General features: G+C 35.5%; 1 protein-coding gene across 1 annotated transcript; it reads right to left on the bottom strand.

Moving 5' to 3' along the window:
• Positions 1-1,514: 1,514 nt before the first annotated feature.
• On the bottom strand, positions 1,515-17,280 carry LOC103025811 (PH and SEC7 domain-containing protein 3). The gene is made up of 13 exons (XM_022667782.2): positions 16,636-17,280; positions 14,601-14,676; positions 11,747-13,052; positions 10,777-10,857; positions 10,444-10,615; positions 9,734-9,823; positions 8,931-8,974; positions 8,655-8,827; positions 7,689-7,759; positions 7,458-7,603; positions 7,220-7,364; positions 5,506-5,652; positions 1,515-4,329 (listed from the first exon to the last, which is right to left on the bottom strand). Exons 1-13 carry the CDS (start codon positions 17,143-17,145, stop codon positions 4,036-4,038), a joined length of 3,255 nt encoding a protein of 1,084 aa, XP_022523503.2. The 5' UTR covers positions 17,146-17,280; the 3' UTR covers positions 1,515-4,035.
• Positions 17,281-18,279: the final 999 nt, after the last annotated feature.

The following is an 18,279-nucleotide window of genomic DNA, read 5'->3' as shown; positions in this document are numbered from 1 at the left end:
CATTCATAGTTTTGAGGCTTTCAGTGTGAATCTATAATGTAAATAGTCATGAAAATAAAGAAAACGCATTGAAAAAGAGAAGGTGTGTCCAAACTTTTGGCCTGTACTGTAGATCTTACACCAATATATATATATGGAACCTTTATTTCCAAATGAAATGCAAAATGTACTGATGTTTAGTGATTCTTTCTTCTTTCTGTTTGGATCATCATTCTGGACCTTTAACATTTATTTTATACAGTTTTTCAGCTTCCTGTTTTATTATTTGTTTGTATCCAAACAAGCCCAGCTGGCATTTCAACGTTGAATCAACGTTGATCTACGTAGATGTTATGGTTGAATCAACGTTAAATCAACTATTGATTTTGAAAAGTGAACCAACGTTGATATAGCATCGTTGTTTCAACGTCATATGTCCAACCTTTAATAAACCAAAGCTCACTTAAATGAGAAAATCCTATGGTTAACAAAGTGTTAACAATACATTTACATCACTGTAGTAAAGCTGAGTATAAAGAAAGTTACCCACCACTACCAATCTGATTACTGAACATCTGATCTCAAAAACACTAACACAGTAAAACTATTAAAACATGGACATGATGTTAAATAAAAAAGCACTTACTGCAAATAGAAGTAAAACACTGTTTCATTCCTCCATCAAGCCGTTTTTATAAATTATATGGTGATGAAATGTAAAATGCTGATACAAAAGGCAGAAGGTTGAGGACATCATGTTGATTCAACGTTAAAATTTCAACGTTAGCACAACCACTGAACATTAAAGGTTGATTCAACGTTGTTTCATCGTTGAATAACAACATACATTACTTTAGTCATATTTCAGCCACAGTTTAACGTTGAAGGTCGATTGTGTGCCAGCTGGGAATATTACTAAAAACTAATGAATAAATAATAATATTACTGTTTCTGACTCTTTTAGTGAGGAGGCTCATTCTGTTACATTGGAGAAAAGCATATCCGCCTTCCCACACACAAACTGGGTAAAAGACGCACTGCACTTCATGAAACTGGAAAAAACTAAACCATGCCTAAAAAAGATCTACAGCAAATTATTATAAAGCATAGGGACCCTTTTAAAAACATCTAGACCACTGATTTGTGTATGATGTGTTTGTGTTTTTTTTTTCCTTTCTTCTTTAGTCCTAATGTATTTTCACTTATCTTCTGTGAGAGTGTGTGTCTATGTATTTTTGGTTGCATACCTTAAACGAAAAAAAAAACAATGATAAAAAAATGAATATTACTAAACACAACAACATGAATAAATAAATCCTATATATATATGGGATAATATAATATTTTTTAATATGAAATTTTAATACATTTTTTATAATAATAAAAGTGTTTTAAATCACACTAATTATACAAAAACTGAGATACATGGCTGAAATACATTTTAACAGCATGTTTACAGAGAGTTCTAATTAAGCACAAAATATATGGAGAAAGTAAAAATAATAATAATAAAAAAATAATAAAAACAATACTCAGACATTTTAAAGGGATTTATTTTTCATAAAAAAGTGATTTAAAAAATGTGCAAAACAGGACATTTAACAAGGAGTTCACCATCTCAGTTTCCACAGAGCATTGCTAGCTTTAAAAAAAATAGCAAAATATGTTTTGTTTTTTTTCAAGTATCCCTAAATATTAGTTTTGAATGGACCATCAATCAGGAGAAGTGTAATGCTAGGGTTAAAACTGTAGATGTGTCCTATAAAAGTGATGTATGGCATTTATACAGAACACCTGCTACAGTGACCTATGCAATTACATGTTCAACAGCCCCCTCTTGTGGACAGTATGAGTGATGATCACAGTTTTATTGATTATGAAGCTTGTGATGTTTGGATTTTTTAACTTTACCTTTGATCACACTCTAAAAAAATAAAGGTACCAGATGACTATTTTCAAGCAATGCCATAATCATGATATCAAGAGCAAAGATCCTAAACGGCTTTCCAAAGAACAATGAGTGGTGCTACAAACTATTTTTGTTGATTTTTTCCCCTTAAATTTAAAGAACCTCCACATAACACATTTTGTATTTTCATTAAAACCGCGAAAAACATTTAGCAAACCTTTTATAAAACATTTTAGCAGGTGGCCACAAATTATTTCTCAATCAGACCATGTAGATAAGTAAGCATGGACAAATAAATACATGTTTTTTATGTCTTTTTATTTGTCAATTTCTTTAGCATTGAAAGTGGCTAAGGGACATTGGTATTTTCTGTCAAATTAAATCATTTTAATGTTATTTATAAAACTACAATGCCACGTGTAATGTAATGTAATGAGAGACCACTTAAAAATGATGAGTTTCTTTGATTTTACCAAACTGAAAACCTCCAGAATATAATCAAGAGGAAGATGGATGAACTGCTTGAAATTTTGCACCAGGAGTGGCATAAAGTTATCCAAAAGCAGTGTGTAAGACTGGTGGAGGAGAACATGCCAAGATACATGAAAACTGTGATTAAAAACCCGGGTTATTCCACCAAATATTAATTTATGAACTTGTTATCTTTGTTTTAATTGAGGTTACTTTTGTTATTTCAGCCATTTCTCATTTTCTGCAAATAAATGCTCTAAATTACAATATTTATATTTTAGAATTTGGGAGAAATGTTGTCTGCAGTTTATAGAATAAAATAAAGATGTTCATTTTACTCAAACATATACCTATAAATAGCAAAATCAGAGAAACTGATTCAGAAACTGAAGTGCTCTCTTAATTTCTTCCAGAGCTGTATAGGAAAATGTATAGGTGATACTCTACGATCCAAAAACACATTCGACACTTCGAAGAGGAAGACCCTTCAGTCTGTTGACAAAATAGTCCTTCAGTAGCAAAGGGTTAAAAAACTTTATATTATTTAAAGGTTCTTTAAATCTTTAAAAAATGTTCTTCGTACTTCCTCTTCTGGTCTGAAAAATCGTTCTTATACAGCATTATTCTAAAAATCCTTTGTTTTATCCTTTTTTCTAAGAGTGTAGGACAATAAAACAGAAAAGCTGCAACATTTTAGGCTGTAAAAAGATTACATAACAGGAATATCGTAACCGAAATTCTAAATATTTTGTACTCCTAACATTCCTGAGAAAACTGTTCAGTAAAAGTGCTCATCTTCATTTTTTTCAGAGTACCTTCTTTAGACTGGATATGAAAATTTGAGTTGCACAATCTACGTAATGTCTATCTACAAAAGATGATACAGCATGTCTTAGCTTACCTCATCATCTCACCACTGGTTATTACCATATTACCTCATATATACAGACACCATTTTCTTGTCCTTTTCTGAACACTTTACAAGAAGGGTATGTTAACAACAGAATGTATCAATTAATTATTAATTGGCACTAGTAAAGACATTATTAATCTTTATTTTTTAAATAATTACTACATTCTAAGCATTAAAAATGAGTAATGTTTAATAATGTCTGAACTTGTGTCAATTTATAATTTTAACCACTTACTAATGTTTATTACTGTCATAAGTACTGTTATCTGTGACCCTTATTGTAAAGTGTTACCTTAATATCTGTTAAACCTGGTACTTAACATGTGTGAGTTAAATCAAGTGTGCATTAGCATTAAAATCAAATTGCCCACCCCTGGTAGCCTCAGGCTTTCTTTTTAATAAATAATTTCTATTATTTTACCCACTTTAACTCCCCCTAAAACTCCCTCTATTACTAATAATACCCCCACAGTTACAGCCCCCGCCTCTTTTTGTTGAACTGCCACTAAGGCAGAATCACTGAGTATCCAGCACACCCAGGGAAAGCGCAGGATCCCCAGCTCTGACACATCAGCAGATGCCTGTGCTGACCAATACCACAATACAAGTGATGAGAGAGAGAGAGAGAGCATGACCAATTGTGTGCTCTCTCAGACTCTGGCTGCTGATACTACAGTCTTTACATGAAGAATCTCCAGCGCTAAGTGATTATTCATAGGTACTAACACAGTCTTTTACATAATCTACACCAAGTCTTTTTGTCTTATAGCTCCTTGTTACGACGTGGAACCACTATCTTGCGATACGTTCGTCTCTCTGAGATGTTCCGCCTCACTTTCACCACAGGTGGAGGTGCCAGCTCCAGTTCTAGAGATGGACTGGAATGAGATCTCTTCATCCCTCCATCCATCTCATCAATATCGTCCTCCTCGGCAGGCATTCCTTTCCAGAGCTCCTGGTCGAAAAGAGCGAGGTCCGTCCCACCGGCCGTTTCAGAGGACTTGCTGAGGTTCTGCCAGACCTCCAGTATTTGTACATAAGCTTCATAACGACTTCTCTGTGAAGAGAGGAAGGTACGATGCATGAGGGTCTATATTAAGGTACTGGGTCTTCCCCTTATATACAAATACACACAGGAAGTGGAAGTCAATCAGCCAAGACATGTTGTCTAATAGGTACACTATATAAACAGAAGTGTTGAGAGTGCTCATACAATGTTCAACCCAAAAACAAGGGTATTAAATAGGTGTTTAGACTATGTTTGCTGAAAATGAGGCTTTATAATAGATGAGCAAATGTGCTGACACTTTTGTTCATTTAGTATTTTTATACATTAGATAGACAATATAACAACAGTATATAGAAGACTGCATTGTAATATTAATTAAACCCATGGAAAAACACAAAGGTTGATCCTCTTAAAAGCTATCTTATGTAGCTAAATAATTGAACGTTGCCACTTCCTCCCAAATTCCAGATATGTTTAATTATACAATTAAATACTTACCCTTTAATTTTTTTTAGTAAAGCTTCTAATTTCTGACTGAACTGTAGACTAGTTTGTAGTTTGTTGTGTTGTCACGTAAACTACAAAATCTGGTTTGGCAATTCTCTACTTTAAGAAAATAGGTCCTTTTAATGACTTTATCACTGCACTTCACCTGAGACTTAAGACTTGAAACTTAAAACTGAGACTTATTCCAGTGTTAAGCTTAACTAAAGGCGTTGCCATGTGGGTCAGCCAGACCTCTTCCTGTACCTCTTACTTTACTTTTAATAGTTACAGAGCTCTCTGTCATGTGATGAAAGTGTGATTGTACTGTAATTGTATAAATTCTTAAGGAGAGAGTGCAGTTGCACGATCTGTTTCAGCACTGTTTTACTACAAAGGCTTTGTAAACTGACATTTTTAAAAATCCATCTCCAAAGCTCAGTTTATTTCCATTACTACTTACCAGCTGTAAGCTGTTAACCAACAAACTGTTTGCAAACAGTCACCCCCTATTTATTTAAACAATATATGATTTTTTTACAATATAAATTTACTATGTACAATCTTTATACTAATTTATTTGTCATTTATCATCAGTTCATTTGTTTTTCTTAAAGGCATTGGTCCTACCAAAACTAAAATGAAAACTCTCAGCAAGGCTTTAATTAAAGTATAAATGAAACCAAGGCTAAACATGTCTTGGCTGACTGTGATGATTCTCCCACAGTAATATACACGAACCTCATGCTGTAGGTACTCCTCCTTGTGTCTGAGGTCCTCCAGTTCTCTGGCTTTGGCCTTGCGTCCCTCTGGTGCCCCCTGCTGTAGTGCACTCAGGTCCTCTTGAAAGGACTGCAGCATGGCAGCGTGAGACTGCAGCTGCTTCTCCTATTTGTACAAAGAAACGGTTATTTTCTGTAGACAAATGAACATTAAGACACCATCAACATTTCCTCATCTCAGGTTTCACTATTTCTAATTTATATGAAGAATGGATGAAAGGCTTAATTTTTCAGGAGCTATCAATCAACATCATTCTTCAAATATTGAACTGCACTGAGTATAGTTTTACATTGCTTGTTTTAACTTGCAAAAGAAATTTGTGTCATTTACTGGAACTACTGGGTCTATTGTATTTGGTACAATGGACTACATGCAAATCAGGAAGCACCAAAGTTAATACCATGCACATGGGAAGTAACAGAGACAGTTAATCAGCTGTCAGGCCATTGAAGTATAGCCTTACAGACGATGACTGATGTATTATCGGGAATTACCTTTGATTTTTGACCTAGTCTTAACCCCGGTTCTATTCTAAACTGTAACTGTTAACTTTTTCAATTTTTACAAAAATTACATTCACACCAATAAGCCATAACCTTGAACAGGCAAGTTCTTTTACATAAATGATCTTGTTAAAGTGGCCCCTGTCAAGAAACAGTTATACACAATGGACAGCAAGTTGAAAAATGTGTTGGAATGAATATTAGGTAGGCATAAGAATCTGAGACACTAGGGGCAGATTGTGATGGCTAAATACTGGGTCAGAACTTCTTCAAAACATCAGCAGCTCTTGTGGGATTTTCCTACCAAAAGTGAAAGAAAGTATAAATAATGAATTGGTGACAGGGTCACTGGCACCTATAACTCATAGATGCAATCTATAGAGGCCCACCTTGAGACTTCTCACTTTAAACATTCTACTGCTTAAATACTGGTGCCATATACTAGGGATGAAAATTTTCAACCAAATATTTGGCAAACTAAATAATCCTGGCACATTTGCTGTTTAGCAATATGAAAGTAGAAAGAATGACCCAAGAACATCCATTTGCATTGTTCAGTAGAAAAAAAAACAGTTTTTGGAATTGGCCCTCAAGTCAAATGATTTATGTATTTTACTTCGGTAAACCCCTAGATACTTTAGGACACCTTTAAAGTAAATGGGTAAAATAATACAAATAATTTATTAAAAGAAAGCCTGAGCCTACCAGGGGTGGGCAATTTGCTTTTCCTGCTCAAACACACTTGATTCAACTCAGGCTTAGCAGATAATTGGGTAACACATGAGGGTCACAGGTAAAAGTACTTATATCAGTCATAAACATTAGTAAATGGTAATATACCATTAATGTCACAACTACTTATTAATTGACACTTTAAACCTTAGAAGGTACTCTGAGCGTAAGATCTAGAGTTTTACTACACTGGAACCATGTTATACAGTTAGATGAATGTAGTGTTAGGAGTCTTGCCTAAGGATTCATACTGGTATGGTGGGTGTGTTAACCTGACTAGAGAATCAAACCCTACTCTTTTAATTTTGTTAAACAAATACAGCTCTCAATCTCTCTGAATAGCAGCGCCAAGCCGTCTGAACATTTATAAATAATCTGTCATATCCAAATAAAGAGGAACCAACTTTAGTTTCAATGAGTATAAACTAGTTATATACCAGAGTGAGTGCAGACTGAGTTGCTGGTAGAATGGGTCTACAGAACTTCCTCTGAGAGCCCACAGCTGCTGGAAATGGAGGAGAGGAGTACAGAGCAGACACCAGGTTGATTCTACCAATCCAAGAGTTCATCTGTTCTGTTGACCTAAAAGACGATAAAATAATTTTAAACAGAGTGAAGATCAATTCAGACAGGAGAAAAAGGTATAAATGATACTCTATGATCCAAAACACATACGATGCTTCAAAGAGGAAGACCCTCCAGTCTGCAGTCTGAAGGCGGAACACATGGGGTCTCTTGGTGTAGTCCTCTGCTCTCTCTGCGAGGGAATGATGAACGCTGAGCACCTCCTCAGAACTCTGCCAGTCCTTCGCGTATTCATTCTGAAAATGAGAGAAAGAGATAAGGCTATTACTCTAGTTTTATACCTCTATAAAATAAAATGTATTGTTCTGTAAAAAAACATACTTTCTGTAGGTAGAGCACCATTCCTTTCAGCACTGCATAAAAGGTTTTCCAACTTCTCTTTCCCCATGGAGCTGCCATACAGTGACAAACAAAACTCACAAAAATTACAACCAATCATCTAAGACTTAAAGCAACACTATGTAGCAGTTTTATCACTAATTAATATCTTGTTTCCACAGCAGGCTCGACACATTTGGTCTACGTCTGCTATGTCTATGAATACTCAGCAGATAAAAGTGCTGATAAACATGTTCTAAGCAAATCTGATGTTCAAACTATATTTTAAATAGGATCTACAATAAGAGACCCCTTAAAAATGATGAGTTTCTTTTATGTTACCATATTGAAAACCTCTGGAATATAATCTAGAGGAAGATGGATGACCACAAGCCATCAAACCAAGCTGGACTGCTTGAATTTTTGCACCAGGAGTAGCATAAAGTTATCCAAAAGCAGTGTGTAAGACTGGTGAAGGAGAACATGCCAAGAAGCATGAAAACTGTGATAAAAAAATAAGGTATTTCGCCAAATATTGATTTCTGAACTCTTAAAACTTCATGAATATGAACTCGTTTTCTTTGCATTATTTGAGGTCTGAAAGCTCTTTATTTCAGTCATTTCTCATTTTCTGCAAATAAAAGCTCTAAATGACTATATTTATGTTTGGAATTTGGGAAAAATGTTACATTGTATAATCAAAGTCTTAGTATTAGTACAAAATCCTGTAATATCCCTCTCCTCCCTCAGTCTACATACTTCTGTACCTCTCAGCTTGTCCAGGAATGCATGTGCAAAGCATGTCCTTTACTGATGTCTTAAAGCACAAGAAGCAATAAAAACCAGTTCTCGCTTAATGCTGCTTTAATTGTTTAACTAAATCTACCACATTCAAGGGGGGCAGGTGTACAGTACAGTTATTTGGTAGTTTATCTTCACAAAATATACACAAAATTCTAACACACTTACTTCGCTTGCCGTCTATGTCAGCATGAGCTTTACGCTTGAGGAAGCCTTTCTGAAACACAGTTGCCTTCTTGTCATGAGCGAGATCCTGGAAGGGATTACTCTTAGATCGTAGGGAAGACTCCGGGTCAGAGTCCTGATCTAAGACCATAGACTTCACCAATTCCTTCTCCTCTCTTGAACGAGAGAGAAAAGAAAACGGAAAGTTAGACGATAAAAAGGGCAAAATGTAGGACTACTTAAAGTAGTCAGTGATAAAAACAGTAATAAAACACTCACACAGCCCACTCAAGTGGATGATTCTTGATTGAGTTGTAAAGAGTCTGAAAAAAAGGAAGAACAGGGGAAGTGTTTGTTATATAAATATGTTTGCTACTATAAATATCTAAGAATAGAGATGTGACAATATTGCATATTGTGTTGGATTAAATGCTATTCTATTTATTTCACTGTTTTGCAACAAAGACAAATTTGGACAATATGAAAGTATGCTTTGACCAGCTCACATCTGTTATTCGACAATCTGAAAAACATTAATGTTTATCTAACGTTATCTAATGTTAGACAAACTCTGTGTGCATTAATTGAAAGGTCAATATTTAATACAAAAGTCACCACTGTCTCTTAGTTATGCTGTGTTTAGAGCTCCATGTAAAATATGACCTTGTTTACAGCTGGTCAAGTCATATGTCTTGAGTGTCCAAATCACAGCATGTAAGTGTGAACGCATCCAAAACACATTTAAAACAGATACAAATATATAAATCATACCAGAGATGCATTTGAGCCTCATGATCCAGCATTGTAAACACAGTCATATTCAACCAGCTAAATCCCTCCAAGAACAACCAAACTGAAACACCAGTAATAATTGCAGGCAACAAACAAAATGGCATATTCCATTCCACACAGAAATAGGAATTTAGTGTGACTAACTCAAGACAAATTTGACTACCAAGTGTAAACGCATGTGGATAACATCTTATCAGGATATAATCCAGATAGTAGTCACATAATATGACCAGTTGTAAACAGGATCTCTATATTCAGTTTATATGTTTTGAACTTTGAATTTCTCTTACCTTCAGCAGGTCTTTGCTGAAATTCTCTCCTTCATTCATTCCATCCAGATTTGACACAAAGTCAGTCGAGGACATGGCTTTGCCAACATTCTAATGTAAAGGAAGACATTTTGATGATTTATAGAGATCAGACAATTAAAAAAAAAACGCTGTCAGGTACAGATACTGTAAAAGAACAACAAGATTAATCAAACTCTCATGGTGATATATGTGTCACAGACCTTTTAAAAGACATGTTAAGTTCCTTACAGCACTTTCTCAGTGATTCTAACTTATGAAGCCATACTGAATATCGTGAGAGCCTTATTACAAGACAATGTGACAATTTACAGAAAGTAGGTGTGCTAATGGGTAAGTGCTAGAGATAAAACTAGATACTTTAAAAAGTATATTTTGCTTCTACATGTCTTTTTTCAACCATTTAATCATTCAAATACTTTAAGGAAATGTTTTATATTCTGTATAACTAGCGATACAATTTCTAGAACAAAGAGTTAAATTATAAATTATAAAATTTAATTATAAAATTAAATTATAAAATTGTGGCACCAGGATTTTAAAAGTAAAATATTTACAGTCATGTTTCCACAATAAAAAAAAATTACGAGCTGCTCATTTGATTACATTTTAAACTTGTTATCAATATTCAGAAATGAATCTGCACTCTTATGGGTTAAGATCCACTGTTTTACATAGGAAGTCGAACTTACCTGTCCGTGTAGATCTGTGTTTAGGAGCATTACAGCACAGGTGAGGGTGAGCACAGATCCGGGTGAGGTGAATGTGTTAGGGTTACACTCCTGGTATCGGCCGGAGAAGCGTTCCAACACTCGCTCTCTCTCCTGAGTCTCTCCAATCAGAACCACTTCTAACAGAAACGACCTGTGAGCAGGATAGAGCATGAAGAAAAGAAATTCACATCTCGGACAACGGAACAGTTTCTAGCTGAATTTTCAGTGGAATCTTGATTTAAATATTTTAAATCAACTCAAGGGATAAATGCATTAATTCAGTACTATATCTGTGTAGTCAGAGTATCTCACCTTAGAGCCTCATCCAAAGTTTGGTCTGTGAAGTCGAAGAACTTCAAGTACTCCTCCCCCACAGCACGGCTGAAGTCATTGCTAATTTAAACAGCATTTATGAGATAAATGAGTTTAAGACTTTTCACATTTTTCAGTTTCAGCACTATTAATACACTGACAAGCCAAAAGCCATGGGATAGCAGTATTTACAGTCATATGAAAAGTTTGGGCACCCCTATTGATCTTAATCATTTTTAGTTCTAAATATTTGGGTGCAACAGCCATTTCAGTTTGATATATATAATAACTGATGAAGACAGTAATGTTTCAGGACTGAAATGAGGTTTATTGTACTAACAGAAAATGTACAATATGCATTAAACCAAAATTTGACCGGTGCAAAAGTATGGGCACCCTTATCATTTTATTGATTTGAATACTCCTAACTACTTTTTACTGACTTACTGAAGCACAAAATTGGTTTGGTAACCTCACTGAGCTTTGAACTTCATAGCCTGTTTGTGGCCAAATATTTAGAACTAAAAATGATTAAGATTAATAGGGGTGCCCAAACTTTTTCATATGACTGTAAGTCATGCAGTGATCATGAAGTGTTACCTCAGGGGACTGCTTGGGAACACCCGCACCTGTATAAGTTGAGAGGGGTTATCTTGTGAGTGGGGCTGAACAGTGGCTTGTAGTGGGTGTTGGATCAATGGAACATTGAATTCCCAAAGTTGTGCAGCATTTAACATTCCTCGATCCACATGTGGTCTTAAGCGTGAACCACTTGAATTCGTCATAGAAGGCATTACCACCCACAGTGGAGTGGGCAATACTGTAATTGGTATTGATGGTTACCAGTGGTGTCTGGTTAGAATTGACAATGCATATTGACAAATGACTCTGGGTGCTATGGTAGTTCCTATCCCATGATTTTTAGCATGTCAGATTATACTAAAATCATACTCTACAAACAAACGCTTACTCTTTATCCAGATGTCGGACCACATCTGTGCGCTGAAAGTTCTCGAGCTTGTACAGCCTCTCAGCAAGTCTCTTGGCCTCCTCCTGGTCTACAGCCTCCACGACTTTGCTGTTCCCACAAGGAACCACCAGTGATACAGACTCCAGCTTCTGTTCCTCCAGCTGTTCCACTGAACCATGCATCTGCTCGGACTGTTCTGGATGATGTTCTACACAGTCTGACTGCTTATTTTCTTTATTCTGGTCTTCATCATTGATGGGCCTTTGTTGTTCAGTCTCTTGGCGCTCTATTTGACCAGATTCTTGTGTTTCTTCACTGTTCTGTGAATCAGTGGGTGATAAGAGTTCTGTTTCATTGGTACATTCGGACTGAACATGCTGTTCTGGTTGGTTTGGTATTTCAGAAGGTTGTGCATCTTCTTCTGATTTCTCTGAGGGAGTCTTATCAACCAAATTGTCCTGTTGTTTTGACTGTTCAGACTCTTCTAGCTCATCTAAACATTGTGGCTGTTCTGAGATTTCCAGCTTTGTTGAGTGCTCAGACTGTTCAATCTCTAAATCTAAGCCATCACGCTGCTCTTCACATGTTGGTTCCTCTTGTTGGTCTGCCCCCGCAGACCCATGCATCATATGAAAAGTTTCGGCATGTTGTAATTGCTCACGTTGCAGTGTCTCGTCATCACTGGTCACCTCCAGTGTTGCAACAAGCATGTCCTCCAGTGACTCTGCTGAATTTCCTGTTCTCTCTGTCTGTTCAGTTGGTGTTATCTCTGTTATCTCTACCTGTTGCTGTGGTATTATCATGTCTGTTGTCTCTACAGTCTCACTAGAATCACAGACACACTCAGGCTGCTCTTCTGCTGGTTCTGGTGGCTCTGTGATGATGATGATGCTGTGTGGATGTGTTGGATCCAACTCTTCCAGTAGGTCTGGTCCCTGATGTAGTTGGTCATTTGTTATTGACTGGAACGTAGAATTAGAAGAACCTTGGTCCCCTTCATGGTCCGCCATTACTATTACACAAATTTCACCTTTACTGGTGCAGTCTCTTTCATCCCCATCCTCCAGGTTCAACCGTACGTCCTCTTTGTCTTTACATTCATCTCCATGGATTTGTTCTGGCTGTGTTGAAACTGTGTCTTGTGTTGTGTCCCCAACTTGCTCGTTTTCCTCTTTTGGAGGTTCTGGGCTCTCAAACCCCAGCTGGATCTCCTCTGTACAGATAGGGCTTTCTGCTCTATTTGGATTGTTGTCAAAATCCAATGATCCACTCTCTACTTTGGCTTCAGATGTTAATGAAGAAGTGTCTGGAAAAAAGTAGAATAAACAATATAATGTCTATAGTTTCTGGCAATGCATAACACTTTCCTTTGAGTCATTTAAACTAAATGTTGGGGCATAGTCAGAGGTACTAATGAACCTTTAACATCTACTCAACAGTTAGAAGTAGAGCACATTTGGTAGAGTCACTATGTCTTATTATTTAAGCCGATGATCTTAACCCATCTTGATAGTGCCATCTCTACCAATCAGCAGATGTACACTGGGCTAATAAAATCCACTATATTGTACTGTGTTTTTTTATCCTCATCTGTCAATAACTCCACACATGTGGATTGTTTTGGGAGAATTTTGAAAAGGAAGCATATCATTTTCAGCGGATTGGTTTTGATTCATTAAAGTTATGAAACTTTATATAACATACACTTTATTATTTTGTATTTGTGGTTGGCATTATGGGTTTGCCACGTTATCTCAAACATTTTTTACAGGTGTATATTTAAAAAAGTGAACTTTTTAAGAATGAAGCACTTATAATTTTTTTGCCCTAAACAAAAAAACTGAGAATATATACAGTTCCAGTCAAAAGTCTGAACACAGTCCTTCTTGGCATAATTATCTCTGTTGGCTTCATGAGGAACCTGGAATGGTTCTCCAGCTGTTTTAAAGAATTTCTAGAGGTGCTGAGATTTTGTTAACTGCTTTACCTTCATTCTGCGCTCCAACTCATCCAAAACCTTCTGGGCTGGTTTTTTTTATATCAGGTGTTTGTAGAGGTCAAACCCTTTTTTTGTCTACTACCTAACTGCATATCGTCACTTTCCAATAAAAAAAAGTATCTTAATTTTTGTTGATTTTTAGTTTACTACATAATTTAAACCCAAAAACTGTCCCTTACATTGTGCCTAAATTTGTTAATGAACGGACTAATAATTCAAATTGATCTGAAATTAACTCTTTTTACATTGACTGCCATTGAAAGTTGAGAAGTTTTCTCTATTTTCCTGTAAACTTGCTGTTTTGGAGATACTTGTTTTTCATTGGACATCGACGATTTGTTTCCCTTATAGTTTTTAAGTCTTTAATGTTAATCTACAATGTAGTAAATAATACAAATAAAGAACAAATATTAATAAGAATGTGTCCAAATGTTTGACTTGTACTGTATACTGGTACTGAACAATTACAGCATTTTACATTGAGTCACTGGAACTGAATGCTGGTGCTATTAAGCTATTACTAATAAAGCTTTAGTCATAAACTCAGCAGTAAAATTAAATGCTTTAATGGTATACAAATGATAAACTACACCTCTCAGTGCTCTCAGTGCAGAGACCAATGGAAAATTATAGTAGGTGTCTCTAGGCCTCCACACAGATATAAATAAATAAAGCAGGAAGTTACACGTAAAACACCTGCCCACAAAATGAGGTTTTCCTCTTTTAACAGCAGGTCAGTATTTACAGCTGATTACAGACACACTTAAATATCACAGCCATATTAATTCTGAATAATGACAAGTCCTAACAGATTATGCTATACTGTATTTATATTTTTTTAATACAATTTGTTACCTTTACATGGAACTTGGGTGTCCTCATTTGATGGTGTCTCACATATGTTCTCATCTGTGTCCTGTACATCACATGTCTGTAGGAGGAATATAAAGAATAAACGTTAACATAAAATTAGCATCAAAAGATGTCCCTTCCTGCTGTCTGTTGGAGAGCTGGAGCATAAAGTGCAATATAGTTATAACAGAAACCACAGTGTTGCCACATAAATATTTAAATGTATTCACACTACTATTATTTTTTTTTATTAAATTTTCCATGAACTACTTCATTTATATGACCCGCCTTCAAAATTAAGGTCCTTTTACTCGACTCCTTTTACTATTGGGCTTTTTCCTGTTCCATTAGGCAAATTTGGTACCTGGGACCTGGAACCGGGTGTGTGATTCTAAGCTAGCTAAACATGATGTATAAACCTTGCTGAGAACTATTAGCCCAGAGAGAATGATCACCATATACAATGCAATAAGAACATCCATAGCTATTTGTAAAATCTCTAAGCAGCAGTAGATATCACATTTTTTTCTATCCGACTCACTCTGCCAGCTTGTAAAATGATGTCATGTTCTTTTAAAGATTTGTTGGATTGAAGTCAATGAAACAAACCAGGTGAAGATTAGAACCAAGTCTTCTCCTCTCTCTTTCTACCTTTAAAAGCCAAAATACTCAAAATACTTTCACTTTCTCTCAACCAACAGTCTTGAATGGAGGTTTTAGGATTGCCTTAATAATATTGGGCCAGTATCAGAATTTTATGCCTTTTGGCGTCTCATAAGTAAAAAAAAACAATATTTTTTTATATCTACTTTTTTAATGATTTTTGGTATGTTTTTTTAGTTGTTGAACTTTAGCTTACTTTTTAAATTTTTGTTTACTTTTTTAACCTTCCTTTTATATATATTTTTAGTTTTGTAGTTGCAGTTGCTTTGTAGTTTTATAGTTTTATTTTTTATTACCTTGTCTTTCTTACCTATGATTTAATAATTCCTTCTAAATTATTGTTTTTTATCTTATTTTAAAATATCTTATTTTAAAATATTGTATGTCTTCTTATTAAAATGCTGGGTCTTTTTATTTATTTATTCTTTTTTTTAACAATCCCTTTCCTATGTATTGGCTCAGCTACATTGTAAATGAGGGCCAGCCTAAATGTACTTTGAGATTAAATTCAGATTGATTGATTGATTGGCTATCATATAAGACATAAGACATCAGTGTACACAAAAATAATATTTTCTCATCTTAATCACATTTTATTTTAACTTTATTTTCCTGTCATGCTTGCTTCCACCCTTTAATGGCAAGCTACATGGCAGGGTGGACAATTTAGCAAAAATTGGCATTGGATGAAAATATGGTTGACCTAGAGCTGTTCACTGTGAGCTTGTTCTGTTTCAAATCTGCATTTTAATTGTCTAACATTATTTAAATTACCTTGATTACAGGGTGGGCAGTCTAAGCTTTACCTCAGCTAAGTATGAAGACAATATGAGAAATATTAAGGGAAATTCATATTATGAATTGCTAAACATGCAGCATCAAGTGTCTTCAGTCCCTTAAAAATAAAAATAAAATGTTGTAATGTAAAAGATCAAAGATTACTTTCTTAAAGGGGCGGGGTTACCCAAGATTAAAGAGTTGACAGGGAATTTTTAAACATGTTAAAAATGCTAGATTGTTTTTTTTTAATAGCACAGCAAACATGGCAAAAACAGACAACTGTATGAAGTGTACCAAAAGTCATGTAAAGTGAAAGTTAAGAATCCTCTAAATGTGGAATAGTGAGTTAATTCAGAGTAAATCTTGAAAAACTTCCTGTTACATAGTGTTTGTATGAAATGTAAACAAATGTTCTGTGGCTATAAAAGACATGTCGTATTAATATTGACCCTAATAAGAAGAGGAAGAAGAAGTAGTAAATATAAATGAACTCAGAACTATTCTTTCAGTTCACTATCTAGCCGGCACATTTATTTTAACAGGCAGTGCTCTAGAAATCAAACCACACAGTCCTTCCTGTTTGGCTGTTACATACCTGGCAGGAGCTGACATTGTCTTCTACAGTTACAGCTGGCCTTTGCTGCAGTTCAGTTTCAGTATCTATCCGCCCACTCTCCTCCTCTGGAATCAAGCCAATCATATCCTCCTCCAGGCTGAAGGAGGGGGGGTCTGAGGACAGCGGATTGACAGTCCAGTCCAAGCTAGCCCCACCACTAGAGTTCAGCTCATCCACACAGGCCGAGTCCAGAGACGGGTCTTCTGTAGGAGTTTCTGGCATGTCCCACTGCACTGTGGCACAAGTGAAATGCATGCTGGGTACCCTAATTGGGTACATCGTCAGGGAAACCCCATGTCCGACAGGTTCTGGACCCTCGACTGGTTCATAGGTTCTGTCTATGCCATTTTCTTCTTGGCATATTTTGCTGTCCTGCTCTACCCTCTCGATGTACAGCTTGGCCTCCAAATAAGGCTGAGATTTGTCTGCCTCAAAGACATCAGTTTCCTGATAGGGTGGCTGCGCAGGAAGAACGAGATTCCTCTCCATGGTAAGGAATCTCAGATCCTCGGGCAATGAAGTGCAGAGTGAAGGTATGTGAAATGTTCAGGGCTGACTCTCAGTGGTGACTGAAAGTGGGACATCCATTGTAGTTCAGACGTTCAGTTGAAATTACTGGTAACACCCACATTAAAAAAAAAAAAGTTTTGGTTAGAATTATCTGTCAGAGTGTGTGGTGGCATCAGTCTATCACATCTGCTGTGGCATGAATTACACTGACACACCAAATGTCTAGAGAACACAAGCACACAAGTCCCATTGAGTACAAAGACTAGACGTATTGTTTACAAGCACACTGGAACATGCTCCAATGTAAATAATACAAATATTTTATATAATTCCTATTTTATCTTAAAACATGGTAAACGTTGTAATATTGCTTTTTAGTTCTGATATCTAAAACATGTTGAACACAATAATATATTTTTAACTTTTAGCATTTCTTTGATTCTATTGGCATTTGTGTTAAATCAAATCAAAGGAATAAAAAAAAAAGATTTTTTTAAATAATTAATATATACAATCACAAAAAATAATAAACATAATTAAAACAAATTATAATATTAATCTCATGGATTTTAAATGTGGTATTATTGCATCCTCAGCTCTGGTATCTTAAACATATGATTAATAAAAATTATAATATTTAATATATTACATTTAGTATTACTAAGCAGTAGTACTTTTGACATTTGAAGTAAAGTACCAGTCAAACTTTTGGACACACCCCTTTTTTTCGTTTTTTTGATTCCTTGATTATTTTTTTTTTACATTGTAAATATTGAAGATATTAAAGCTATACAGAAAAAACATATGGATTAAAACACAAACAGAATATGTTTTATACTTTAGAATCTTCTAAGTAGCACGTTTATGTTTGAGGACAGATCTGCACTGTTGGTATTTTAATCTCAGTGTCTTCATGAGGGAGAGTCACCTGGAACAGTTTTCTCAGCATTTTGAAGGAGTTTCTGGAGGTGTTGAACAATATTTACTGCTTTTCCTTAATACTGTGAAGCTCCAGCTCATCCCAAATGACCCTTCTTAGCTAGGTTTAGGTCAGAAGATTCCATATGTGTCCATTAATTGTTTTGATGTCTTTAATAGTAATCTACAATGTAG

This window comes from Astyanax mexicanus, chromosome 1 (assembly GCF_023375975.1).
Source record: "Astyanax mexicanus isolate ESR-SI-001 chromosome 1, AstMex3_surface, whole genome shotgun sequence".
Taxonomy (NCBI): domain Eukaryota; kingdom Metazoa; phylum Chordata; class Actinopteri; order Characiformes; family Acestrorhamphidae; genus Astyanax; species Astyanax mexicanus.
The sequence above is the reverse complement of the archived record's forward strand: the minus strand, read 5'-3'. Positions and strand labels throughout refer to the sequence as shown.

Excerpts from the sequence above, each read along its gene's own strand:
- LOC103025811 (XM_022667782.2), bottom strand. The coding sequence starts at position 17,145 with ATGGAGAGGAATCTCGTTCTTCCTGCGCAGCCACCCTATCAGGAAACT. Across the intron at positions 8,975-9,733 it reads TCAGCAAAGACCTGCTGAAG|ACTCTTTACAACTCAATCAA; the intron begins GTAAGAGAAATT and ends CCTTTTTTTCAG. Across the intron at positions 8,828-8,930 it reads CATCCACTTGAGTGGGCTGT|AGAGGAGAAGGAATTGGTGA; the intron begins GTGAGTGTTTTA and ends CTCTCGTTCAAG.